The sequence below is a fragment of the Chiloscyllium plagiosum genome, unplaced genomic scaffold, assembly GCF_037043375.1.
Source record: "Chiloscyllium plagiosum isolate Xiang-an unplaced genomic scaffold, Cpla_swu_hap1 HiC_scaffold_28, whole genome shotgun sequence".
In the NCBI taxonomy this organism is placed as follows: domain Eukaryota; kingdom Metazoa; phylum Chordata; class Chondrichthyes; order Orectolobiformes; family Hemiscylliidae; genus Chiloscyllium; species Chiloscyllium plagiosum.
Window position 1 is genome coordinate 30,397,004 of NW_028270166.1, and position 12,035 is coordinate 30,409,038.

Consider the following 12,035-nt stretch of genomic DNA (forward strand, 5'->3'; position numbering starts at 1 on the left):
CAAAAAGAGAAAGATAAAGCTTTCAAATTAGCGATATCTGGGGTCAATAACCCAAGGTCCCTCCTTCTTGTGGAGGCAAGGCCTAAATCAGGAGCTTTGCTGCCTCTATAGCTTAATCTACAAATGGTGGCACCATCTGAGATCAGAATCTTCAATGCAGTTAGTTTATTACATTAGCTGGACACAGTGTACAATCTGACATTGAGCTCTCAGTCCATCGTTATCTGGGTTTTTTTAAAATTCATTCACAGGATGACATCAACACTGGTCAGGCTAGCATTTATTGCCTAATTGTTCAGAGGGCAGTTGAGAGTCATCCACATTGCCGTGGTTGTGGAGTCACATATAAGCCAGACCAGGTAAGGATGGCAGTTTCCTTCCGTAAAGAACAATAGTGCACCAGATAGGTATTTCTCAACAATCGATTCATGGTCATTATCAGACTCTTAATTCCAGATTTTTAAAAATTGAATTCAAATTCCTTGTGCCATGGTGGGATTCAAACCCAGGTCCCCAGAATATTATCTGGGTTCTGACTAACAGTCTGGTGATAATACTACTAGGCCATTACCTCTCTGCTTCGACAGAGAAGAGTCACTTGGGCAACATCCCACATGTTTGCCATGTCTTTTCTAATTCATTCATAGGATGAATGGCACCATTGTCTAGATCAGCATTTATTGCCCATCCCTACTTGCCCAGAGGGCAGTTCAGAGTTGTTATAGGCCAGAGGGCAGTTAACATTGTTATAGACCGGACCAGGTAAGAATGGCAGTCTCCTTCCCTGAAAACATTAGTGAACCAGATGCGTTTTCATGGTCGTCATAGACTCTTAATTCCAGACTTTTTTTTTAAAATCGATTTCAATCATATCATCTGCCATGATGAGATTCAAATCTGTATCCCCAGAAGTTTACCTGGGTCTCGGGGTTAACAATTCAGCGATAATACCAATAGGGCATTGCCTCCCCTAGCCTATACTTCAAGGAGAATTAGCAATGTCAGAAAGGCAACCCAGAGAATAAAGAATCTAGTGGTGAGTTCGTACCTTGAAATTTTTCTTACATGTTAAAATGTACGTTTACTGTGTGTCCTGAAATATCCCCTCAAATGTCAGCCATGCCAACTCTATTGGCCTATCCTTTAACCAACTTTGCTAATTTACTTTAGCCAGCTCTGCTTTCATGCCCTCATAATTATCTTTATTTAAATTTCACAAGATAGACTCATACCCACTCCTCTCTCTGTCAAACTGAAAGCAAAATTCAATTTTCGTCACCACCACCAAGAGGCACCATTACTATGGAGGTAATTAACACACACATAAAGTAAAGGTACATTCAGGTACAGAAACCTACTAAAGAGGAAGTTTGCAGCAAAAGCAGAAACAGAAGTCAACAAGAGGGCTACGAGATATTGATAATAATCTGTCTGAAAATTGCAAAGGCTGCTGTTGGCAGTGATCAAGCCCAGCTGAGAGAAGAACAATCAGCAGTGTTTGGGGAAAGATGAACTTTGGATATTGCTGTTCTTGCAGTGCATGCTCACCATACCTGTTTATTAAACATGTTGAGGCTGTGCTGTACAGGTCCAAATTGGGGGATGTGATTCCTGTTGTCCAATGATCGTGAACGCATCTCACTCCCACTGCCTACATGTAACATGCAAAGGAACAGTTATAGGAACTAAATGCGATTAGTTCCACTTTCTCAAAGATCAGCAGCTGTTTTTGTTCTTCTATTGTTTGCAAGGGAAAGAGCAACAGAGATGGACGCATTGGGTAGAACTGCCCAAAGAACCAGTACAGGAATGATAGGCCAAGTGGCCTCTTTCCATGCTGAAAGATTCTTAGCTGGCTTAACATGTAACTCACTCCCTGTGAGTGAAGGCCACAGGGTTAAGCTGATTTCTGGTTTTACACAATATCCAAAGATACTCTCTGAGTGAACCCTAGCTGATATAAATTCAGTTTTGCGCCCAGTCTGACCAAATTTTTCCAATTGGTTAAAATTGTTCTCATATCACTAAACATCCTGAGAATGAGAGACTGGCAGCAACCTGGAAAAATGTCATTCCAAATGAGCTGATGATAAAAATACACCGATCCATGACAGAGTAGGTTCACTCCAGCAGCTTAGAATCCATATGACTTCAAGGCCCACAGCAGTCAGCTGCCAGTTTTAAGTCATGCCAGACCTGGCAGATGTTTGTAGCTTATTTGGGACTATCATTGAGTAACAACTTCACCGAAGCAGCTGTGACTGGGCGAATAAGTAATGCCTTTCCTGATGAAGGGCTTTTGCCCGAAACGTCATTTTTCCTGCTCCTCGGACGTTGCCTGACCTGCTATGCTTTTCCAGCACCACTCTAATCTTGAATAAATAATGCATCAATTTTGGATCTGATTATTCTGCTTCCCACCGAGCTCCCAGCTTTCTACAGCAATCCTCCTTCTTCTCAGCTACTTCAACCCAGTGCTTATTTAACATGGATTGATCGAACTGTGATAATTGGAAGGCTAATCAGCTCAGATAAATGTAAGCACACACACATAAATACCCAGAGGAAATGAAATACACAAAACTGGGGTGATTGGTAATAACGATCAGGAATGCAGGTTAATTCTCCCTTCCCTGATTGATTTCTGACTGAGGTTTAGCTAAATGATCATGTAGTTGGGAATGGAGACCAGAGCCTTCTATGGGACGAAACAGCAACAGGCTGAAACCAACAGAGCAATATGAATCACACAGCAATGATGTGATGCTTTCTTTCCGATTGAATTACCTCCATTGATGGTCTCTCTGTTCAGCGAATTCTGGGAACTGCGATTGGATGTGAGACTCATGAGGTCAACTGCAGCCCAGGCGAATGGCATTCGATACAAACTCAGGCGCTGGCAAAAAGAATTTGCCTGGAACCGAAGCTTTCCGACCTTTTCTTTTGTCTGGAAGGCATTTTGACAATTTCAAGGCAAAAGCAAAATCTAAAGGAGCTCAACAAGATGAGAGAGACCACACACCCGAGCAGAGAAGTCAGGGCAGCTGGGGCTTGGCAGGACAATAAATCATAGCTGTGGGTTCCACTCTGGAATCTTTAGCGTAAAATCTAAAATCTGAATTGACACCTGTCAGAGGCATTGCTTTTTGAAAGAAACATTAAAGCTCTCACCAGCCAGACCAATTTCATAAAGGGTTCAGAAATGATTTACAAGGATGTTGCCAGGCTTGGAGGATTTGAGCTATATTTGAACAGGGTGGGGCTGTTTTCCCTGGAGCATCGGAGGCTGAGGGGTGATCTCATTGAGGTTTACAAAATTACGAGGGGCATGGATAGGATAAATAGACAAGATCTTTTCCCGAGGGTGGGGGAGTCCAGAACTAGAGGGCAAATATTTATGGTGAGAGGGGAAAGATATAAAAGGGACCTAAGGGGCAACTGTTTCACATAGAGGGTGGTATGTGTATGGTATGATGTGCCAGAGGAAGTGGTGGAGGCTGGTACAATTGCAACATTTAAAAGGCATCTGGATGGGTATATGAATAGGAAGGGTTTGGAGAGATATGGGCCGGGTGCTGGCGGGTGGGACTAGATTGGGTTGAGATATCTGGTCAGCATGGACGGGTTGGACTGAAAGGTCTGTTTCCATGCTGTACATCTCAATGACTCTATGAATCTAATCAAAATTAGTCTAAGACAGGTTTTGATATGGAATTCATGACAGGTAATGGATACTGGAGATCTCTGTAAACAGGAGATACTGGTTTACAAGAACTTAAATTAATTATTTACTATTCTTGTGCTTTCATATTTGCCCAGGGTTGGAGCTTCTGGGAGATCAACTGACAGAAAATGGCTTCCCATCTTGGGGAATGGGGGAGGAGTGTTTCTGAGGTGTTCTATCTACATACCTTGGCTGTCTCGTTCTCTTTAATGGTCATGTATGGCTCAGCACAGTCAGTGATACTGCCCTGCTGTAGCACCTTCTCCACCTGAAACACAAAGAAACTCAATTTACAAAATATTTTACAATTTTACATTTTAAAGGGTGTTGAAAGAATATCCAGTGAAAGATCACAAGGCAAAACTTTAATTAATTGCTCAAAGTGTTGGCTTGATCCAATTATTGTGCCCCTCACCAGGATTGGAAAATTGTGGATTGGTGCCTCAGTCAAGGCCTGAATATTCGATGTCAGTTACTAATAAACGCAATAATTAAGGTCTCTTGTAGCGGTAGAACTGTTGTTATTTGCATGAGAGTTTAAACTGAGGCCTTATTTGCAGTCCAAATTATTGCTGTTACCAAGTGCATAAAAAAAAGATTAGTTTCTAAAGAAGTCTAATAAATGAGGATTGCAGGAGTACTGGAGAACACCCAGAGGAGTCTTGCCCATCTTCTCAACTTGAAACATTACCATCAAATCACCCTACAATTTACATCTAGGTTTTTTGTACCTTTCCTCATATTTGTATTTCCTCAGTTCAGGCAACATTTTAAGCAATCTTCCATCTGGTCTAACTCCACAATATTCTTCTGATTGTGGGCATCCTCCAGTGCTCTATCAGGGGTTTTCATCAACCTTTATTTAGGTTCATCATTTCCTTTTGTCTTTTATACTATACATTGTTGGATACAACCTAGAAAATCATTTACTTTTTATGGTCTTCTTCACCTGAGATCCTATGAACCTAAACCCGCAAATTCACCTGAAATTCCATAAGGACAAACAACAGTTGAGCATTCAGCCCTTTTGACAGCCTTGCCATTCAGAAATTAGATACATGGGTTAAAAGGAGAAAAACTGGTATGTTCAAAAATGTAACTTCAGTTACAGTTCAAAGACAAACTATATGGTCTTCAGTGTGGCGTTCGACAAGGTTCCTCATGGTAGACTGGCTAGCAAGGTTAGATCACATGGAATACATGGATAAATGGCCATTTAGATACAGAACTGGCTTGAAGGTAAAAGACAGAAGGTTATGGTGGAGGGTTGCTTTTTAGACTGGAGGCCTGTGACCAGTGGTGTGCCACAAGGATCGCTGTTGGGTCCCACTGCTTTTTGTCATTTATAGAAATGATTTGGATGCGAATACGTGAGGTATGGTTATTAAAATTGCCACCAACTTTGGAGATGTCGTGGACAGTGAAGAAGATTACCTCAGAGCACAACAGGATCTTGATCAGATCAGGCAATGGCCCGATGAGTGTCAGATGGAGTTTAATTTAGGTAAATGAGAGGTGTGCATTCAAAGTTTGTGCGAAGATTTGTAGCTCGGGTGCTCATTGTTGTGGTTCTGTTCGCCGAGCTGGAAGTTTTTGTTGCAAACGTTTCGTCCCCTGGCTAGGCGACATCATCAGTGCTTGGGAGCCTCCTGCAAAGTGCTTCTTTGATGTTTCCTCCGGTGTTTATAGTGGTCTGTCCCTGCCGCTTCCGGTTGTCAGTTTCAGCTGTCCGCTGTAGTGGTTGGTATATTGGGTCCAGGTCGATGTGTTTGTTGATGAAGTTTGTGGATGAATGCCATGCCTCTAGGAATTCCCCAGCTGTTCTCTGTCTGGCTTGCCCTATGATAGTAGTGTTGTCCCAGTCGAATTCATGTTGCTTGTTGTCTGCGTGTGTGGCTACTAAGGATAGCTGGTCGTGTCGTTTCGTGGCTAGTTGATGTTCATGTATGCGGATTGTTAGCTGTTTTCCTGTTGTCCTATATAGTGTTTAGTGCAGTCCTTGCATGGTATTTTGTACACTACATTCGTCTTGCTCATGTTGGGTATCGGGTCCTTCGTTCTGGTGAGTTGTTGTCTGAGCGTGGCTGTTGGTTTGTGTGCCGTTATGACTACTGCGACCCCTAGGACTCACAACAGCTGCCTCCTCCTGTTTGATATAATAGACAAATTTGCATTGCATTTCTGAATATGTTACTGATATAAATTAAGAGTTAGTACTGTTTCTGAGACTCATTAATTGCTTTCTACTACACCCTGCCAATGCTGACTTAACTTCTCCAACAAATACCCACTGTTATCTACAGTTCAGACATTTTATCTAATCCAAAGATTTACTCTGAATATCCACAGCTTTGAGATTAAATCAATAACAATGTGTAGAGAAATGAGCAGAAAACATGCACTTTGAGATCACTGCTGCAGTAACCTTTAGTGTAGAGCTTTGTCAAATAGTTTTTGTTTAGGTATAACATGTAAATGTAATATGGTCCACTTGTCATACTCCTCCAGAGGTTAGTCAGGCTGGATTGTCCCTCTTTGAATCTGCATTGTCAACTGTTCACTATATTATCATTACACAGAGGACAATGTTTACATCTGATAATGAGAATTGCACGCAGTACTCCAAAACTGGCGTTTGTACAGCTGCACAATGACCACATAAATCCATACTCAACACACAGATCAATAGAGGCGAGCATACCAAACTCCTTCCTCACTATCCTGTCTAGCTGTGACTCCACTTTCAAGGAGCTAAGAACCTGCACTCCAAGGTCTCTTTGTTCAGCAACACTCCCCAGGACCTTACCATTGAGTGTATAAGTCCTGTCCTGATTTGCCATTCCAAAATGCAGTACCTCACATTTGTCTAAATTAATCTCCATCTCCCACTCGTCGGGACATTAGTTGATCTGATCAAGATCCCTTTGTACTCCAAAGTAACCTTCTTCACTGTCCACTACACCTCCAATTTTGGTGTCATCTGTAAACTTACTAACTATACCTCCTATGTTCACATCCAAATCATTTATATAAATTACGAAAAGCAGCGCACCCAGCCCCGATCCTTGTGGCACACCACTGATCACAGGCTTCCAGTCTGAAAAGCAACCCTCAACAACCATCCTCCTTCTTCTATTTTTGAGCCAGTTCTGTAAGCAGATAGCTAGTTCTCCCTCTATTCTGTGTGGTCTAACCTTACTAACCAGTCTACCATGAGGAACCTTGTCAAACATCTTACTGAAGGCCATATAGATCATGACCACTGTTCTGCCCTCGTCAAACCTCCTTGTTACTTCTCACAATCTTTCAATCAAGTTAGTGAGACATGACTTCCCATGCACAAAGCTATGTTGACTATCCCTAATCAGTCCTTGCCTTTTCTGTAAATCCTGTCCCTCAGGATTCCCTCTAACAACTTGCCCACCACCAATGTCAGGCTCACCTGTCTGTAGTTCCCTGGCTTTTCCTTGCAACCTTTCCTAAATAGTGGCACCATATGAGTCAACCTCCAGTCTTCCAGCACTTCGCATGTGGCAATCAATGATACAAATACCTCCGCAAGTGGCCCAGCAATCTCTTCTCTAGATTCCCACAGATTTCTAAGGTACACCTGGGGATTTATCTACCTTTACGCGTTTTAAGACATCCAGTACCTCATCCTCCATATTATGGACATTTTTCAAGATGTAGTTATTTATTTCCCCACATTCACCATCTTCCATATCCTTCTCCACTCTGATGCAAAACATTCATTTAGTATCTCCCCCATCTCCTACGGTTCCACACATAGGTGGCCTTGTCGATCTTTGAGGGGCCCTATTCTCTCCCTAGTTACCCTTTTTTCCTTAACATATTTGTAGAATCCCTGTGGATTCTCCTTAACCCTATTTGCCAAAGCTATCCCATGTTCCCTTTTTGCCTTCTTCCATTTCCCTCTTATGTATAGTCCTACTGCCTTTATACTCTTTTAGGGAATCACGCAATTTCTACTGTTTATGCCTGATATATGCTTCTTTCTTATTCTTGACCAAAACCTCAATTTCTTTAGTCATCCAGCATTTCCTACACCTACCAGCCTTGCCCTTCACCCCAACAGGAGCATACTGTCTCTGTACTCTCATTATCTCATTTTTGAAGGCATCCCATTTTCCAGCTAACCCTTTATCAAAGAACATCTGCCCCTATCAACTTTTGAAAGTTCTCACTTAATACAATTAAAATTGGCCTTCTTCCAATTTAGAACTTTAACTTTTTGATCAGGTCTATCCTTTTCCATCACTATTTTAAAACTAATAGAATTATGGTCACTGGCCCCAAAGTGCTCCCCCACTGACACCTCAGTCACCTGTCCTGCCTTATTTCCCAAGAGTAGGTCAAGTTTTGCACCTTCTATAGTTGTTACATCCATATACTGAAACAGAAAATTTTATTATACACACTTAACAAATTAGTCTCCATTCAAGTCCTTAATACTATGGCAGTCCCAATCTATGTTTGGAAAGTTAAAATCCTCTACCATTACCACTCTATAATTCTTACAGATAACTGAAATCTCCTTACAAATTTGCTTCTCAATTTCCCGCTGACTATGGCCACAGGAAAGAAAAGAAAGTTAGCAAAAGACACACTTATTGAATGGTGTTGGTGCTGAAGCAATAGAAATTTAAAGATATCTAAGATTCCTGAGTAGAATTACAGTTCAGCAATCAGTGTCAGACAGATGTTGAACTGTGGTGTCAAACATGAGTCAGAGGAAGTCTTGGTCAAATTGTGCATCCTTCTGATCGGAAATGTACAGAAGCTGTTTCCTAGCTTTTTGTGGTCTGGGAAAAAGAAATTGGGGAGAAAGAAATTACACTTTTCAGAAAGTTGCACAATCATATTGAGAAATACATGACTGTAAGGATCCATTCTTCAAATGAGACACTGATGCCACCAGCCCTCTGTGCAAAGATCCTATTGCATTGTTCAAAGTTGACCATCACTGAAGAGAATCAACTGGCTACTTATCACATTATGTATTCACAGAAATTCACTGTCGACAAATTGGCTACTCATATGCTACATGATAAAAATGAATTCAATTTAAGAATGTTTTATTGGTTATAAAGGAATTAGGATTTCCTGAAGTCATGAAAGGGACTTAATAAATGCAACTTCCCTCTTTTGTCTTTCTTGAACACTTCCATATCCCATTTGCAAGTCTGAAGTAGGACAAGGAATGCAAGATCAAACTGGTAAAATACAACTGTAGGACTGATATGAGGATGCACATTCTTCACACATACAGCAGTCAGCATATGGAACAGACTCCCTGATAGCAGATGAGGCAATAATGATTGGATCTTCTTTAAGATTAATTACAATGGTCCAAATGATCTTCACATTCTGCCTTTTTCTTGTGATAGACAATAACATTATGTATTTACACCAAAGTTGCAATTAAAAGTTTTATGGTTGTGTTGTTGCCATGGAATCCAGCAGCATTCTAGGGCAGCCCATACCTTAATGACCAAGAAAATTTCGGAAGAAGGCTGGGTGATTGAGAAGATGGCTTTTCTGAAATAGCACAGGGACTGTGCTTGTGACTGAGAAATGTCTCGAAATTCTTCCGAGTTCATATCCAAGTAGAAATTTTCTGAAATCTGGGAAAAAGGAATAGAATACTTAATGGCATGGAACTTAAAATCACATAGACACAAGTGGACACTAGGTTCTTTAATTGTTTTTATTCATCAAATGATGCCATGTCTTTGGATATAAACAGGCAGTTTGGAAAATCAAGGCACACTAACACTTATCCCAGCTCTCACAGGAAATATCTTCCCCAGGCCAACTCTAACTGGACAGCAGCAAATGAAACACAAGGACTCTGTAACAGATACATCAACCACAAACAATAGCATGAAGTTACCAGCAGAGAAATAACCATATTTCTCAACTTGAATTTGGCCTATATTTCCAAATCAATAAAAGCTTAATACTCTCAAACATACCTACTTACTTGTTCTTTTACTTATACTCTTGTTGTTAACTTATTTTCAGTATTACCAGGTGATTTCATTAGCAGATTCATTTGCTCTGTGATCTACAGTGTCCTGTTACCTTCCCAATACCAACAGATAAATCTAGTGAGCTCCAGGGATTGAACAGAGAACTCATTGTCATTGTACACCAGTTTACCAGCTATATCCAATGTTGTTGACACATGATTCCCCATCTTTGGTAGGTGGAAGAAAATTTACTCAAGCAGAAAACAACCATCAGACAAGTTCATTCCCTAAAAACTAGAAATACATCTTTATGCTTCTCTCCTTCCACCCATTCCAAACGTCTCATAATATCATTTTCTATAGCCCAATGTCTGTCTTTGTTTGATTACATGGAAGAAGATACCAAATGCATGCGAATTGTTGTTCTAATTAAGTAGTACTTAACATGTACAATAAATAGGTATATTGCAATAAGGAAGTCAACTAATCTCTTTGAAATCCCCAAAATAACAAAGACTGCTGAGCAAACTCTCTACGATAAACTGACCAATTACACATTACTCCCTCCCCCATAGAAACACCACATATATTTCTTGATTGTGAATGTAGGTTTGCTCACTGAGTTGGAAGTTTCATTTCCAGATATTTTGTCACCCTACGAGGTAATATCTACAGTGGGCCTCAGGGTGAAGCAATGTTGATAATTCCTGCTTTCCATTTATATGTTTGGGTTTCTTTCGGTTGGGGACGTCATTTCATGTGGTGATGTCATGTCCTGCGGTGAATGACAGAAAATGATAGACCAGATCTAAAAGTTGAAGTTCTAAATTGGAGAAAGGCCAATTTTAACGGTATTAGGCAAGAACGTTCAAAAGCTGATTGGGGCAGATGTTTACAGGTAAAGGGATGGCTGGGAAATGGGAAGCCTTCAGAAATAAGATAATAAGAATCCAGAGAAAGTATATTCCTGTTACGGTGAAAGGAAAGGCTAGTAGGTATAGGGAATGCTGGATGACTAAAGAAATTGAGGGTTTGGTTGAGAAAAAGACGGAAGCAAATGTAAGGTATAGACAAGATAGATCGAGTGAATCTTTAAAAGAGTATAAAGGAAGTAGGAGTATACTTAAGAGGGAAATCAGAAGGGCAAAAAGGGGACATGAGATAACTTTGGCAAATAGAATTAAGGAGAATCCAAAGAGATTGTACAAATACATTAAGGACAAAAGGATAACAAGGGAAAGAATAGGGCCCCTCAAAGATCAGCAAGGCGGCCTTTGTGTGGAGCCACAAAAAATGGAGAAGATACTAAATGAGTATTTTGCATCAGTATTTACTGTGGAAAAGGATATGGAAGAATTAGACTGTAGGGAAATAGATGGTGACATCTTGCAAAATGTCCATATTACAGAGGTGGAAGTGCTGGATGTCTTGAAATGGGTAAAGGTGGATAAAACCCCAGGACCTGATCAGGTGTACCCGAGAATTCTGTGGGAAGCTAGAGTAGTGATTGCTGGGCCTCTTGCTGAGATATTTGTATCATCGATAGTCACAGGTGAGGTGCCGGAAGACTGGAGGTTGGCAAACTGGTGCCACTGTTTAAGAAGGGTGGTAAGGACAAGCCAGGGAACTATAGACCAGTGAGCCTGACCTCTGTGGTGGCAAGTTGTTGGAAGGAATCCTGAGGGACAGGATGTACATGTATTTGGAAAGACAAGGACTGATTAGGGATAGTCAACATGGCTTTGTGCGTGGAAAATCATGTCTCACAAACTTGATTGAGTTTTTTGAGGAAGTAACAAAATGGATTGATGAGGGCAGAGCGATACATGTGAGCTATATGGACTTCAGTAAGGCATTTGACAAGGTTCCCCATGGGAGACTGGTTAGCATGGTTAGATCTCACGGAGTACAGGGAGAACTAGCCATTTGGATACAGAACTGGCTCAAAGGTAGAAGACAGAGGGTGGTGGTGGAGGGTTGTTTGTCAGACTGGAGGCTGGAGGCCTGTGACCAGTGGAGTGCCACAACGATCGGTGCTGAGTCCTCTACTTTTTGTCATTTACATAATGATTTAGATGCGAGAATAAGAGGTAAAGTTAATAAGTTTGCAGATGACACCAAAATTGGAGGTGTAGTGGACAGCGAAGAGGGTTACCTCAAATTACAACAGGATCTTGACCAGATGGGCTAATGGGCTGAGAAGTGACAGATGGAATTTAATTCAGGTAAATGCGAGGTGCTGCATTTTGGGAAAACACATCCATCCGAGGACAAGCCAAACAGAGACATACACGAGAATTCCTTGAAGCTTGGCATTC

The 12,035-nt window shown here is 41.1% G+C and overlaps 1 protein-coding gene across 2 annotated transcripts in view; it reads right to left on the reverse strand.

Moving 5' to 3' along the window:
* Positions 1-12,035, reverse strand: part of LOC122565276 (dedicator of cytokinesis protein 7-like) — a 194,365-nt gene that overhangs the window by 135,582 nt on the left and 46,748 nt on the right. For both annotated transcript variants that reach the window (XM_043721062.2, XM_043721061.2), the window contains exons 9-12: positions 9,229-9,369; positions 3,912-3,992; positions 2,788-2,947; positions 1,554-1,651 (exon numbers count right to left, since the gene is read on the reverse strand). In XM_043721062.2, the coding sequence (XP_043576997.1) occupies positions 1,554-1,651; positions 2,788-2,947; positions 3,912-3,992; positions 9,229-9,369 (480 nt within the window). The remainder of the gene's footprint in view (positions 1-1,553; positions 1,652-2,787; positions 2,948-3,911; positions 3,993-9,228; positions 9,370-12,035) is intronic.